This window comes from Dromaius novaehollandiae, chromosome 5 (assembly GCF_036370855.1).
Source record: "Dromaius novaehollandiae isolate bDroNov1 chromosome 5, bDroNov1.hap1, whole genome shotgun sequence".
NCBI classification, from domain to species: domain Eukaryota; kingdom Metazoa; phylum Chordata; class Aves; order Casuariiformes; family Dromaiidae; genus Dromaius; species Dromaius novaehollandiae.
The window spans coordinates 18,193,477-18,207,766 of record NC_088102.1 but is presented as its reverse complement, the minus strand read 5'-3'; the positions used below and the strand labels follow the sequence as shown (position 1 = coordinate 18,207,766).

The window sequence follows — 14,290 nt, the reverse complement described above, 5'->3', positions numbered from 1 at the left end:
ATATTAAGCAGAGGAAAATGGGAGGAGAAGGAGGAATGCAAAACAAGTCTTTTCTTTTTCCGGAACAGAGAGACGATGCCTCTGGCTTCCATGGCAGCCTTCCTAAGGAAGGAGGTGGGGCTGGAGTCTGGGATGCTGCATCCCATCTCAGACTCAGCAACAGATTTTCCTGTGAAGATTTAAGCAAGCTGCTTTGCTGTACTCAGCCTCCCTGCTGAAAATAAGTTCAATATTTTTGCAGTTTAGCTGGGTGCTGGGGAACTGGCTCTGACAATGTCTATGAAAGACTTTGGATCCCTACGGAAAATGCTGTTTCAGAAGTGCAGAGTATTAGTGGTGGTTTTAAGGCCACTAGTGCCTGCTGAGCCAGTGTGGAGATGTTCACATTACTCACCTGCCCTAATCTGACTGCACCCCAGATTCACCCAAATGAGCCTTCCTACACTGGCAAGGCTCATTCCCAGCGGGTCAGATCCATATCTGCTGTAAATTTAACATCACAGAGTCAATGGCAACCCAGCAATTTCTACTACCTCATGCGTGCTCCAAATGTAACTCAGTCTCAGCAGGAAAATCCTATAGAGTTTAACAGGAATGAATCCAGTATGGTTCTGTAGAAATCAGCTTAAAAACCTATAGGACTTTTCAACAGAAAGAATGGAAACTATAAGAGGAGATGATGACTGAAGTTTTGAATCCAACAGTGAGACTCTGTGCAGGATTCTTCCCTGGGTGACCATACCTGCTTTTTCTTTAATGACAGCCCAGTCCTCATAGCTGTCTATGTGCTCCTTGAGTCGGGAACAGAGCTGTACGTTACCCACATAATCCAGGAGAACGTCGATAATTGGCCCGGCCCAACGACTCATCTCTGGAGCAGACACCATGTCACAAAACTTCAACAAAAAACAGATTCACCACAGTCAGTGAGAGATGAGTGCACCCCATGGAAATGACAACAACAGTGACAGCCCCAGCTACTTTGGTTGTCCCATCTTTCTACCAGCAATGAGGACAATTCCAAGTTTTTCCTCAGAAAACTTCTACTAAAGCCTCTTTTTTGAGACTGAGGGCAGAATTCCCCTTTACCACCACAGCAGGAGGAGACAAAACCCCAGTGGACTCCTAGCTCTGGAGCTTACAAAGGATGCTGAATTGTTTACAGGGATCTGACAGTCCTTCTTCCGTGGGAATGGGAGGGCAGAGCAGCACTACTGGCTTCACCCTGCGCTGGTGTAGGACCCACACAGTCAAGGGTGCTGTGACTGAGTGTGCTGGGTCCCTTTCCATCTTCGGAGGGCCTCTATGGGGCAACTGTGCGCAAAAGAGGCCCTGGGGAAACAGGAGATTTGGCAGAGCACAGCACCTCCTGGCTCTGGTGAATCCACTGGTATCTGCAGCTTTTGGGCATCAAACACCTTGCTAGAAACGAGTCTGGGAGATGAATCCCAGACAGTTACACTCACACATAGGAGAACTATCCTGGGCCTAACATGGAGCAAAGACACCTCCCTTACTCAATCCTGGATCAGGCAAAACTTCTGTTGCCACCAGTGAGAGCTGCAGAGCTCAGAGCCTTTGCACGGAGGGCTGCTTATATCGATACTGAAAAACAAACTGAAGAAACTGACTTTAAGCCATCTCATTTAAAAAAATGGCTTGTCTTTCCACTTCAGTCTAAATATGCGTATTATACTAGACAGCTTCATCTATCTCTATTAAGGTGCCACATATGATGAAGATATCTGTGACTTATCTGCATGGGAACAGCCAGGAAAGTTAAGATGAATTAAATCACACTCTGCACACAAGAACTCAGACACATGGCCGAACCCAATTGAATTACAGTGATTTAAGTACCATCCATTACCATTCATCAGCTTAGTCACTGACACTATCAGCAGGCACACTCTGAGCCTACACCAAATGGGAAAGAAATGGCACCAGCCTAAACCTCTTTCAGTTTAAGCTGCTGTAACTAGATCACATTTGATTGTATTTGCATGAGCCCTAACTCAAAATGCATTAAGCCCTTGTGTAGATACTCTCATTTGGAAATAAAATTATATTAGCTCACCTAGGGAAGAATAAAGCTGCAGACTATTATAAGCCCATTTTATTTAAAGTGAGAGCATTCACAGAGGTGTTTACTACTCTTCCGACTTTGTTTCCTTAAGCATCCCCATGTAATGTTTCCTAGGAAAATTAAATACTGGGAGGATCCCAGGAGACAACCCAGTTTCCTACCTGGACTGATTACTGAAAGTTCAGCTTGGGATATCCAGGCCTGATTCTCCAGTGCACCTGCTATTGCCATGCAGCTGCCCACGGGAAGTGCAAAGCAGGGGATCTGCACTATCACCTCCAAGCAGTAAAGCCAGTATGTCTGAGTTCAAAGGAGGACACAGGCGCAGGGCAATAAAGCACTGGGTCTTACTGTTCTGTTCTTGTCTCTGCCACAGACCTTGTCTGTCCTTTCCTCTCTGCCCTACACACAAGCTCAGTCTACAAAAACATTTTCCAGAATAAAAATGTTCCAAAACTTGCTGCAGGAAATGAAGCAAAGCAAAACAAAACAAAACAACGCAAACCTGCAACTACATGCAAAGGGATTCTCAGAGAAAAAGTGATTCTAGTCCCAGGATATGTTTTGCCTGCAGTCTCAGCAGGCCCCTGAATGCCCTCTCGCGGCAGCAGGACACTTCATTCCCCGTGTTCACTGTTTGAAAACTGTAATTTGGGAAATGTAGAGTGAGGCAGCGACCATTTCTCTGGGTTCATGTCCTCCAAGAAACACTAATTTAGTAGCAATAGTAATGATTTATAGTTATGCATTTTTCAAAGCCACTTCCAGTAGCTCATAGTGTTTACTGTATAAAGAGTAATCATACCAACTCGTTATCTTTATGTAATCTGATATGAGAAAATAAGAAATATACATCTTTTGTGAGGAGAAGGTTACAGTTTCATATGATCCTCTATATTTCAGAATATAAACCTTCATAACCATATCATGAAGCTACACCATACAAGTCTTACATTTATTAGCCGCCCTGGTGGTTGGAAGCAAATTTAAAATAACATTTCTTAGAGGGAAGGAATTGCTTTTTCTGTTCTGTATGTGTTTGTCCCTTTGTCCCTCACTGATCTCCCTTCTGCTGTAGGTGCAGATATAATTTTACACAGCTTTGGCTATCTCTGTCTCGTGTTGTCTGACCTTTGAGGTGAGGTCTGCAAGAGGTTCCGCATTTTGATATGCACTAAGAAATAGTGTTAGCTGAGACCCAGAGGGAAATACCGTATTTCTACAAGTGAAAAACAGAACTGTTTTGAATGGCTGGGGTATCACAGAAGGCTACAGACAAACTCTTTCTGTCTTGGGATTCCAGCCCTCTGCTCACTCTACATTGTATCGTATCATGGCTCAAGAATTTGGGATACTATATTTTATTCCCTTTCTCTGACAAAAATGTGGTGTCCTTGAGAAATTTTGCTTCAGCAGATCCTCTCAAGGAGAAGACAGCTCTTTTGAGGATGAGATTTTTTTTTCTTTTGTTTCCCAGGTAGGTACTGGAGAGCAAAATCTTTTGGAACACAGGAATTATGAAAAAGCTCATGATTTCCCTGGATCTTTTAATATTTTCCTTCCTTCTTTTCATCACCAAGGAGTATTTATTGGTGACTATCTCTTTCAGCTGAATGACACTTTCTTCTGAATCACCCAAAGCTACACTTAAACTAGATAGGAGTTGATTTAGTCCTTCCTTGATATCTTGCATAAGAGAAAGAGGACTGCCATTCTGAGCTATATCTTTGCTTTGTTGCATATTGCAGGATAGCAAATTTTGATGGAAGGGATGGATTTTGTTTGAGATAGTTTGGAAAGAGACAACAAAGACCAGAAGAAATGTGTGATCTGAGAATCTGTAAAGTAGTTTAGGGGATTAAGATTCCAATTTTATCTCAATGAAAACTGCAGCTAAGCTTTGGAAAGGACTGCACAGATACATATGTAAGGCATGGACACCTAAAATTCGTAAGTGGCTTTGAAAATATGAAATCATGGATCTAAATCTCCTAATTTTCTTTGAAAACTCTGAATGCAATGCACAAAGTCATGTAGCTAATGTAATGATTTATACTCTCTCCAGGGCTGTTCATTCAGTAAACTTGGAAACTGCAACTGTTTACATTCACTAGGTTACCCTCATTACAAGAAGAACTAGACAATGTTGCTTTAACCAGGAGCTTAAACTCTGTACAAGACAACGCAAATCTTACATGGCAAATAACACAAGCAGATTCCTACTGCCCATAGTCTACTGCCCACATGATACTGCCTGTCAAGGAAGCATGCTTCACTCCCAGCAGCTCAAATCCAGAGGAAAACAGCATTGTAGATCTGCCAGCAAAGGCTGTCAAGATGGCTAGAATTTACCTAAAATTCAGCCTATGGCTGCAAGGTCTGTTGCCTGCCTTCCCACTGTTTTTGAACATGGCCTTGGGCAACTTACAAACTTTTACTGAGCCTTTTCTTCTGCATATGAAATAGGAATAAGGGCATCTTTTCTCACAGGAAAGTGGGGAGAAGAAATACATTAAGATAGCAAGATGCATTGGTAAGAGAGGTCCTCAGAAGTACTGTAGGTAAATTGGGCAGTGCTTACCTGTATTATGGTTGGCTGTTGGGACTGCTGAGGATCATTAAGTCTGTCCCTTCTGTAATTTAACACAGGATGTGGGCCATTTCCATACTGACACTCAAAACAGGAAACTGCATCACAGCCCAGATCCAGGAGATATTTCAGCACAGAAAGATACTTCATCGAAAACATGATGGTAGCTGGAAACGTAGTGGGATGGCTTGAAATATAGGCATCAATGTTTGCTCCATGGTCAAGAAGCAGTTTCATGGTCTTTAGGCAGCCGTGTCGAATGGAGATAAGTAATGGGTTGATGAGGTCAACGTTGGGGTTGGCTCCAGCCTCCAACAGGAGCTCTGTGGCATAGACATTGTTGTTAAAGACAGCAAAATAAAGTGGGGTGGTGCGTCTGTCCTCATAAAGGCAGGACCGTTCCTGGGAGAGGGTAGTGTTCACATCATAGCCAGCGTCGATCAGCTCTTCCAAGATGTCATCATTGTTGCGTTCAGCTGCTAAATGCAGGGGACTGATGCCGCTGCGCTTGACACGAGTGCGGCTGGTTACAGGGATCAGCATGGAGACAATCCTGCCAGGTGGAGAGACAGTGAGGAGCTGTGAGCTTTAGGGAATCTACTGCAAATCGTAGCTGTACCATTGTAACCATAAGAAAGAGCCTGTTAACTCAGGCACAGAAACAACTTGCTCTGAGGTAAATCATGAACTTAGAACCTGTCAGCAACTTTATGTATGCTCTTGCCTTGCAGAAAATGTGAGTTATGCGACCTCTCCTGCAAGGAGGAACAAGTTGTTTGCAATTATCTCCCAGTTTCTGTAAGGTAAAGGCAGGGACAAGGGCAGTTAAAATGGAAGAGGTGACATGCTGATACCTCGTCTACCCTGTGGTAACTCACTCACAGGCCAAAACCCAAATGGGCAGTTAAAAAATGACAGACACCTTGCCAGGCTCTCCCAAATGTTCTGTGTCTTCACATTTATACTATGGATAGGAGTGGAGGAACAGATGCACTGTTTCAGACCCAATGTGCATGCAGACCTGCTGGCAGAGAGAAGATCTCTCTCTACCTCTGTCAGACTTGCTCTACTGCTTAGTGGGGACAAATGCATACCCAAGGCATTGGTAGGCTTTATATATCACAACTGTAGCAAGATTCCTGAGACTATGAAAGGGATGAAACCAAACCTTCTTCTGTGGGACTTAGCTAGGATCAGCTATATATTTGGTTTCCAGGCCTCCACGTCAGATTTTACAATGCAGTTCTTAACCCTGAATTGAGCCCTGCCCTGGAGGTCTTCACTGCCTGCCTTCTGGCTGTGGCAAATCCACAGGGCTATCAATGTCCATTCCAGATTGTGCGGAGCCAAAAAGACAATTAAGAAAAAGGAGAAAAAGAAATAAAAATATTTTCCAGGCCAGTTGCCATGCTTTAGCCCAGGGAGAAAAGATGTTCAGCCAAGTTCTAAAACCCAGTAACCAGGGAATGCTATTGGAAAGTGTTACAGGGCCTTAAATGCAGTAACATAAATTGAGCCGCTCTCGTTATGTAATGTGACATTCAAATATGTGAAGTACAGTGACCGTGCAGTCAAAAATCCATGATCACTTTGATGCCTCCACAGGTGTCACTGGAGCTGGATAACCAAACCCATGGGTTTAATCCTAACTTCCTGCTCATAAAGTTGCATGTTTTAGTCAATGGACTATGTTGATTCTATAAAACAGAGAAGTCACTTTAAGCTAGATCCAGAAAGAGACCAGGCAACATTCAAATTGAGTGTCCCTACTGTCCCAGGAGATTGCCATGCTCCCTCTATGACGCCTGTGGAGAGAGAGACCCCTAAAAAAGGGACTTGTGGGGACCAGCAAGCTGAGCACGCCTCCACCTCCTCCTTCCATACAGACTCCTACATATAGCAGGCAAAAGCTCTTCAAATACACAAACGTGCAGAGCTCGGTTTCCTGAACATGCACTCTGTCTCTTTTATAGTGCTAGATGTCTTGAGCTTGACTGCAACAGCCAGTCCCAACACTGGGCCCTCAAACATTTACATTATGAACTAAGCAAAACATAAACACTACTGTCAGGGTAAGCTTTGCCTGTGATGCACTGAATGGTCCTGAAAAAGACTCCAAAGCTCCCAGGAGCTGAAATGAGAGTTGAAGATGCATAACATACTACAGAATTATGTTCTCATTTCCATGATGGACTGTTGATGTCTTCAAGTTACTTCTACATCTCATTCTTAAACAAAAGGGGGTTTGTCCTTATGTATCTCGGGAAATGAAGCATGAGGTTTTTCTCCAAGAAGCCTCACTGATCTTCCAGTGCCGTGATATTCACCAGGCAGCAGGAGGCTTGGATGCTGGTGAGCTGGCTACTTCCCACCATTAGCAAATGTTCTGTAAGAGCCATAATAGCAAAAAGGGCACAGAGCACTGTGAGGATACCATGCCAAGTGTCAACATCAGCCATCTCACAATCTACTGTTTTTGAAGATATAAGGATCTGTTTTGTCATTTCCCTCCAGAAGCATGCATGCTCCAGCCAGCTCTTCATATCTGATTAAAGAGGCATTGCCTCATTTCTATTTGTGAGGAGGATCTGAACCTTACTGAGGGGGTGTCACACCAAGGCTTTGTATCCAAATACTGCAATGTCCCAGACCTTGGTACAACCCCTGCAACCCAGATTTATTTTGGGAGGTCAAGCAGAAGGCATCAAATTTGTACCAGGAGCCTAATTCTGTTCCTCAAAATTTTGTTCCTTTTGTTCCTCTCTTCCTCATCCTCCAAAGAGGATTGATGCAGTTATATGGTGCCTCCACAACTGCAGTCTCTACTGCCTGTCTGGAAGGGGAAGGCAGCTCAAGGGAAAGCAGCAAAGGCAGGACAAGACAGGTCACAACCCACTTCTGTCACGAGGCTGAGCCTCATATACACATTTGAAATGTTGCTACATTTCTCCATATCCCTGACACCTACTTCTGTGACTTCTGTTTGCTAGAAATTACGTGGAGGAGGCAGAGTATCCTTAGCATGAGTGTGTCAAGAGAATATTGACTTGCTTTTACTTAATAAATCTGCCCACACTTCACAAATAATGTCTTCCCTTCTCAGCTCATCAGTTCCAAAAGGAAAGGGGTTAAATGTCTGCTCACTGTTATCCTTCCTACAGTTGATGAGATGAACCTTATGAATTTCATGTCAGTACTGACAAGGTGTCATTTAAAATAAACAAACACCGAGCAACAAGAGTTGACAGTTGAGCCTTGGGACCACATTCTTGGCTCTTTCATGGTAGGGAGCCTTCACGCTCTGGCAAAAAGTTGAAGCGTGGAATTCCTGCTGAATTACGTATTAAATCTGCAGGAATACAAAGAGAGGTCACCATGAAGGGTGTTATTTTACTAAATACCAAAGGAATTAAGAATGATCAGTCAATTGGGTTAAAGCTTTGTCATTTAGATAAATATTTGGTTCTGGCTGCATGAAAGACCTGTTTTTTCCACTTCAGTTTTCAGCAGTTACAAACCAAAAAATTGTTCTCAGTCTTTTACATGTGAAGGAACTCAGACTTAAGGCTTAATTCTGGTCTCATCTACGCTGCTGAGTATTAGCAGTAACTGGTGTGAGATCTGAATCAAGCTCTTTCTTTCATAACATAGGGATGGACTCAGACTGCAGAGTTTCCATGTAAATTTGATTTCATATGGTGGTCTGGAGATACTGAGCAAAGGGGAGGAGCAGATTCAGAGAGCTGGTCTAGGCTTTATATACAAATTGGTTTCAGATCAATGTTTTGTACTTTTGGATTAACTTCTTTGAAAGTGAGTGACTGGAGCTGGGTTCTGTCTCTGGCCCATTTCTCATCTAAACTGTACTTGTTTTCAAGAAAACGTCTTTGTAACTCAAACCCCAGAGAAAATTTTGAATCATGCTTGCATAAGTCTATGCAAGGCATTTACACACATGCTAGAAGTGTATAAATCCATTTCATAAATTCACACTGGGCTTCCCTCTGGAACATACAGCTTCCACAAAGAAGCAGGCCTAGTCCAGTTACAGAAAATAAATATCCTCAGGTTTGTCTAAATGATTTGAGAAGCTTAATTAGGATTCTCAAGTAGACTGAAACTTGGAGAAAAGATACTATGGGAAGGCATAGTGCTGTTGAAAGTTTTCATTCCTCAGACATTGTTAAATACATAATAATCTGCTCCAGCAGTTGTTTGCAAAGACAGCTTTAATATCCAGGCACAGTCTTTGCAGCTGGATATACTCTCTCATTCTACTATTGCTGTTAGGATTTTGATGGAAAATGTAATAGTCAGAAGGGTCCACTACAGTTGTCAAGGGGGTCTCTCACTGCAGTCAGAGATGTGACTGTTTTGCACAGATGTCTGTGAGCCACTGGCCCTTCCAGCAGCAAGGAGTTAAAGGCAGGATGCAAAATTTGCCCTAGGATCAGAAGCACGTACTCAGGAGTTCAGGCTCAGAAGCATGCTGTAATGGCAGTATCTATCAGTCCTTGGAAGAGCTAGACAAAAACTACTTACATTACAGAGCTATAATCACATCTCTATGTGGCATCTTTTAAACTGACACCTTCACAGGCTGTGGCATTTCTCCTCCTCCTAAAAACACCTCTAATTCAGAAGACTGGTAAATTTACCCATTTCCTGGTTATTTTTTTCATTAGTTACTTGTCTCACTGTTTAAGGTGTGTACTCAATTCTATCCCAAACACATCTAATTTCAGAAGCTAATCACTGGATCTCTATGCATGTCTGCTACATTAAAGAGTCATTTAATCACTCACTAATAAAGAATATCTTCCAGATCTTGAATTATTCTTCTACTTCTTTTCTGAAGTCTTTCCAATTTTTTGACAGCCTTCTGAAAGGAAGGATACAGCACTGGACACCATATTCTAACAACGGTCTCACGAATGCCTTAGAGATTCACTTAAACACTTTCTGCTGTCAGCATCTGAATTATTGCTAAAAAAACCCCTGAACACACCAGAGATGGATGCAGCATGTTCTGCTCATGTAGAAGAATCACTATGGGCTTGTTTAGGTAGGAAAATGGTTGCAAACTAAGCTATGTTGTGATAGCTATTGAGCACTAACCCTCCACACGGATGCTTTTATTCCATTCCAAACATATTCTGTGGAGCTCAATTTAATACACTTCCAAGATTCATGGGGTTATTTAGCCCTAATAAATGATACTCAGGCAAAGCTAAAAGGATCTTGCACCCCACACTACTGCCCTGTCCTGCCCTGCCCATCCCATCCCACCGCATCCCGTCTCGTCCCGTTCCGTCCTATCCCATCCCACAAACACACTCTGCTCAGTTTAGAATTTCAAACCCAAGCTCTAAAAATGGAAAGACAAGTTCTCAGCTGGCAGCTCCCTTGCTCACAGTGCTCAGTATTAGATATGGGACCTTATACTCTCTTTTTCATTAGGACTCTGGATTCTTGTCTAAAAGGTGAAACTATGAAATGAACCCAAACTTACTCGCAAACGCCCTTTTTGGCTGCTATGTGAAGAGGTAACAGGCCATCTTTATTGGCTTTGTTAGCATCTGCTCCTTGGGACAAAAGAAACTCCACGATATGTACATGTCCATTTTTACAGGCTTCATAAAGAGCAGAGGCTTTGTCACTGGCTTGAGTATTTATATCAGCACCTAGGAAGAAAGAAAATCTTTGCAGCACTTAAGGTTAAAATCAGGCAGAAGCAACGTATTTTGAATGAACAGTGTAAGTCTCCATGACACTGGAGCTACAAAATGTGCCAGAAGGGGATGTGAATGAGGTCATACCATATCAAAATAAAAAACTGATACAGTTATATTTTAGATCTCCACTGGCTTTTATGATGATGTGAATTTTATGAGGGAAAGTTTATTGGGGCAATTATTCTCTTTACTCAGTTTGTTGGGGGAAAACAATGTGATAAAGTGACAATACACTCCTGGAGAGGGGAGGTACCCGCAGGATAAAAAACACAGTGAGTGTCAACCACTAGCTCGCAGTTATGAATCCAGGCTCCATCCAAGTATAGCTCAAAGGCAAACACTTAAAAATATGCTAGAGGGTAGTGCTTTATATAACACAGCCTTTTCTCTAGACACAATAATCTCATTAGTATTTATATATTTACTGTGTGTATATATACTATTCTTCAGCAGGAGGTGGTACTAGATGATTTCAATAGGACCCCTCCAAAGGAAATTATTCTATAATCATATTTTATATATGTATATATTAAATGTGTGTTTATATGTTATTTATACTATATATATTTATACTGTAAGTACATTTATACTGTTTATACTATTTATACTATATTTTAATAGTAGTACATATCCAGGTTAAAATAGGATTCTATAACAAGACATTCTCATAATATGAAGCAAAGAATTCAATATCTAAAAGTTGCTCTGAAAGTTGCTTTTTTTCAGGCATGCCTTAGTCAATGAACATTTCACTTCAAATCTTAGCATCTGAGGCCCTATGTTTTGATTTCACCAGGCTTCAAATTAGGCTCCAAATATTAAATTTTACTGGAAAAAAAGACAAATTATATTAATGAGCTACTGGATTATTTGGGGCATTTTTCTTGAGCTCTAGTGGGTGTATGTCTTAATAAACAACAAGGAAGAATAAACCAAGCCCTAATATCTTTTGTCCACAAGTATTTTTGAATCTGAATTCTAGCTTTTTCTGTGCTAGAAATTTAAGTCCTGAAAGCCTAGGTTTTGACTGTAATATACTATACCATTCTGTCCTCGGGAAGGCTGCTCTATGTGTATCCTAAATGGGAATGACAGTTCACTAGAGTTTTGCTTCTAACTCCAATAAAAGAGCCAATCAGTCTCCTGTTTGATCATGAAAACTCCCTGCCAAGGAGAACATTTCCCCGGGCTCTCACCCCAGACTGAAACATCTGTGTTGTGTTTGGCCCTTTGAAGATATTGTAGTTAGAAACATCAGGAGAAGTGCAGTGACAAAACATAACACAGGACTACGTTCTTAATGAAAAAGAAATGAAAAAGAAACCTTTTTTATGATGAACATTGCTCACTGTAAACAATGCAATGATATCATTCCCTGCATTCTCAGAGGAGCTTTTGAGGGCTTGAAACATTTGGACAGTTTTATTGGATTTTCTCTTGTGTATTTTTCTCAAAATTGAACTTTAAGGAAATCCTAATATGTATCTAAGTTGAAACACAAATCACAGTCCAGCTTCATTTTCAAAATCATAGGCAGTTTGACGGACTAACTGGTCATATAAAACTGACCTGACAATGCTAGCTGGACAATGGACAGCATTTTTTGTTCCTCAGTTGTCATATCTTTCTTGGCGACACTAATTGCTTCAGAAGTTTTTTTTACCTTCATTGATGTTTTGGTCTCATTTCACAAACATATTCACATATGCAGGGCCTGATTCTCACCTATGCTGAAGACGTTACGCCACGCTGAGAACACAAATATGCCTCAGAATGGTAAAGTATACTGTGCTTATTTAAAAGCTGTTTTATATGACTGGAGCAGTACAAGGCAGGTTTAGTATAAACTAGAATCAAATTCACTCCGCTTATATGTTTGAACACACATATGAGGAAGAGTGAGTAATTAGCAGAGGAGAACGAACCTTGCCTGTCAATGCACATGTTCACGAGCAAATGGGGTTGGCTAATGTTCGACTTCTGCCATCTATTACTACCTACGGTTTCTTTTATAACTGACTGGATTTTAGGCTACACGTGTGCAGTCATATGGGTTTGGAAAGCTGCCAATCAATACAATTAAAGAGCACCAAACCACTTTATAAAGTGAGTCACCACTAATGGATGCTGAAGAAACTTGTGTGTCTAGTCCATGCTCTCTCAAAGACCCTATGCAATCTGGCCTTCTGCAGCAACAGGGGCTCAGCACCTCTTCTGGCTAAGCCTTGTCTCCAGAGATTGAAAAACTGAGGCATGGAGAATTAACAGGCATTTTGAAATACTAAGGATGAAATGAGTAAAGGCATGTCAACTGCATGACTGTACTCACCACATTTTGCCAGGTATCTCAAAGCATCCAGCTGCCCGCTCTCAGCTGCCACAAATAAAGAAGTGATTCCATAGGCATTTGTGGACTCAATCTTGGCACCTCCTTTCACAAGAATATCAATAATCTCCAGGTCATTTCGGGAGACAGCCTCGTGGAGAGCAGTCCATCCTCGATTGCAACGATGGTTGGTATCAGCATTGTACTGCACCAGCAGTCTTGCGGCCTCTGCATTCTTGCGTTCACAGGCTGTTTTGAGAAAAAGGGAAGAGATATAGGACAAGCTTTTGAATAGATTCTAGGTGTTCTGAGTATCCACCTCGTGTAGCACAAAGCAATATAACACAACTTGGCCATACTGAGTCAAACAAAAAATCCATCTAGTTCAATATGAGAGCCAAGGCCGCAGCCAAATGACTGTGTCTGGGGCAGGCAAAGGGGGTAGCAGAAAAAACAGTCTTCAGCTGGGAGCTGGGGGAGGCTAATTGTCATGTACCGCACTTGAACCAAGCCTGACACAGAGCGGGATGCAGCCCAGCACCTTTGTGCCAACTGGATATCGTTGTGACACAGGGAGGTGATGAAGTGCAGGAGATATTTATGAAGAATGAATATGTTACAGAAACCACATGACTTAAAGACTCTCTGTCCAAATTCTATGCAAACTGACCCTGTATCTTACTGCCTTGAACTGCAAATAAAGCTCTATAGTCAAGAAAATACAAAAAGACAAACAAACAGCAGCCAGCAAAGGATCCTTAGAATATAAGAATGAGGTGAGCTGGTAGCACCCTCCCAGCCTGCCACAATTCACAACTCAGGACCACCCTAAGCGAAAGGTATTTTCTTGATATGTAATTTTTTTAAATTTTTATTCTATTAATTTATTCCATTGCTTTCTGCATCCAAAGTCATAAGGCTCTCTACACGCTTTTACTGTGGCACCCCAAATCAAAAGCCTCTAGCATAAGTAGCCACTTTTATACCCCCCAATTAGCATATGCTGTACAATGCACAGAGAGAGAGGCCAGCACAGTCTATAGCAATTGTTTTTTTTAAATAATAGTGTCTTTTCCTCATGGAAGTGCTGCCTTTCATTGTTGGTTCTTCCCTTGAGACATCCCCATGGCTTCCTCTCTCATACATGAGTGTCACTAACATGTTCTGAAAGCAAATTATCTGACTAGACGCTGCTGTGATTACCTATGCACAACAGCTCTGCAGAGTTCAATTTGCTTACATACAAAGGATGACCAATTTGTTGTTATAACTTTTTCACTCTTTCTTTATTAGAGGATGGACCAGAAAATTTTGTATCAAGACTAGTACATTCTTAGTAAGTTTTCTCTGGCTAAAGGGTGCTTTCATATTTTCATTATTACTACTATTATTATTAGGACCACTGCTACTGTGTGTTTAATTCAGAGTGGAACAAATTTCCTGTAGCAGACAGTAAGCCAGACATTTTAAAATCAGGCATGTTAAACTGAGCATCTATAATTCCAGGCATACAAAGCTTATGGAAAGATTATTTTGCAAGCTATGTAATGTGT

The 14,290-nt window shown here is 41.7% G+C and overlaps 1 protein-coding gene across 2 annotated transcripts in view; it reads right to left on the bottom strand.

Moving 5' to 3' along the window:
- The window catches only part of ASB2 (ankyrin repeat and SOCS box containing 2), a 94,210-nt gene that overhangs the window by 4,491 nt on the left and 75,429 nt on the right, over positions 1-14,290 (bottom strand). For both annotated transcript variants that reach the window (XM_026111615.2, XM_064512144.1), the window contains 4 exons: positions 12,741-12,986; positions 10,189-10,360; positions 4,668-5,229; positions 743-896 (listed from right to left, as the gene is read on the bottom strand). In XM_026111615.2, the coding sequence (XP_025967400.2) occupies positions 743-896; positions 4,668-5,229; positions 10,189-10,360; positions 12,741-12,986 (1,134 nt within the window). The remainder of the gene's footprint in view (positions 1-742; positions 897-4,667; positions 5,230-10,188; positions 10,361-12,740; positions 12,987-14,290) is intronic.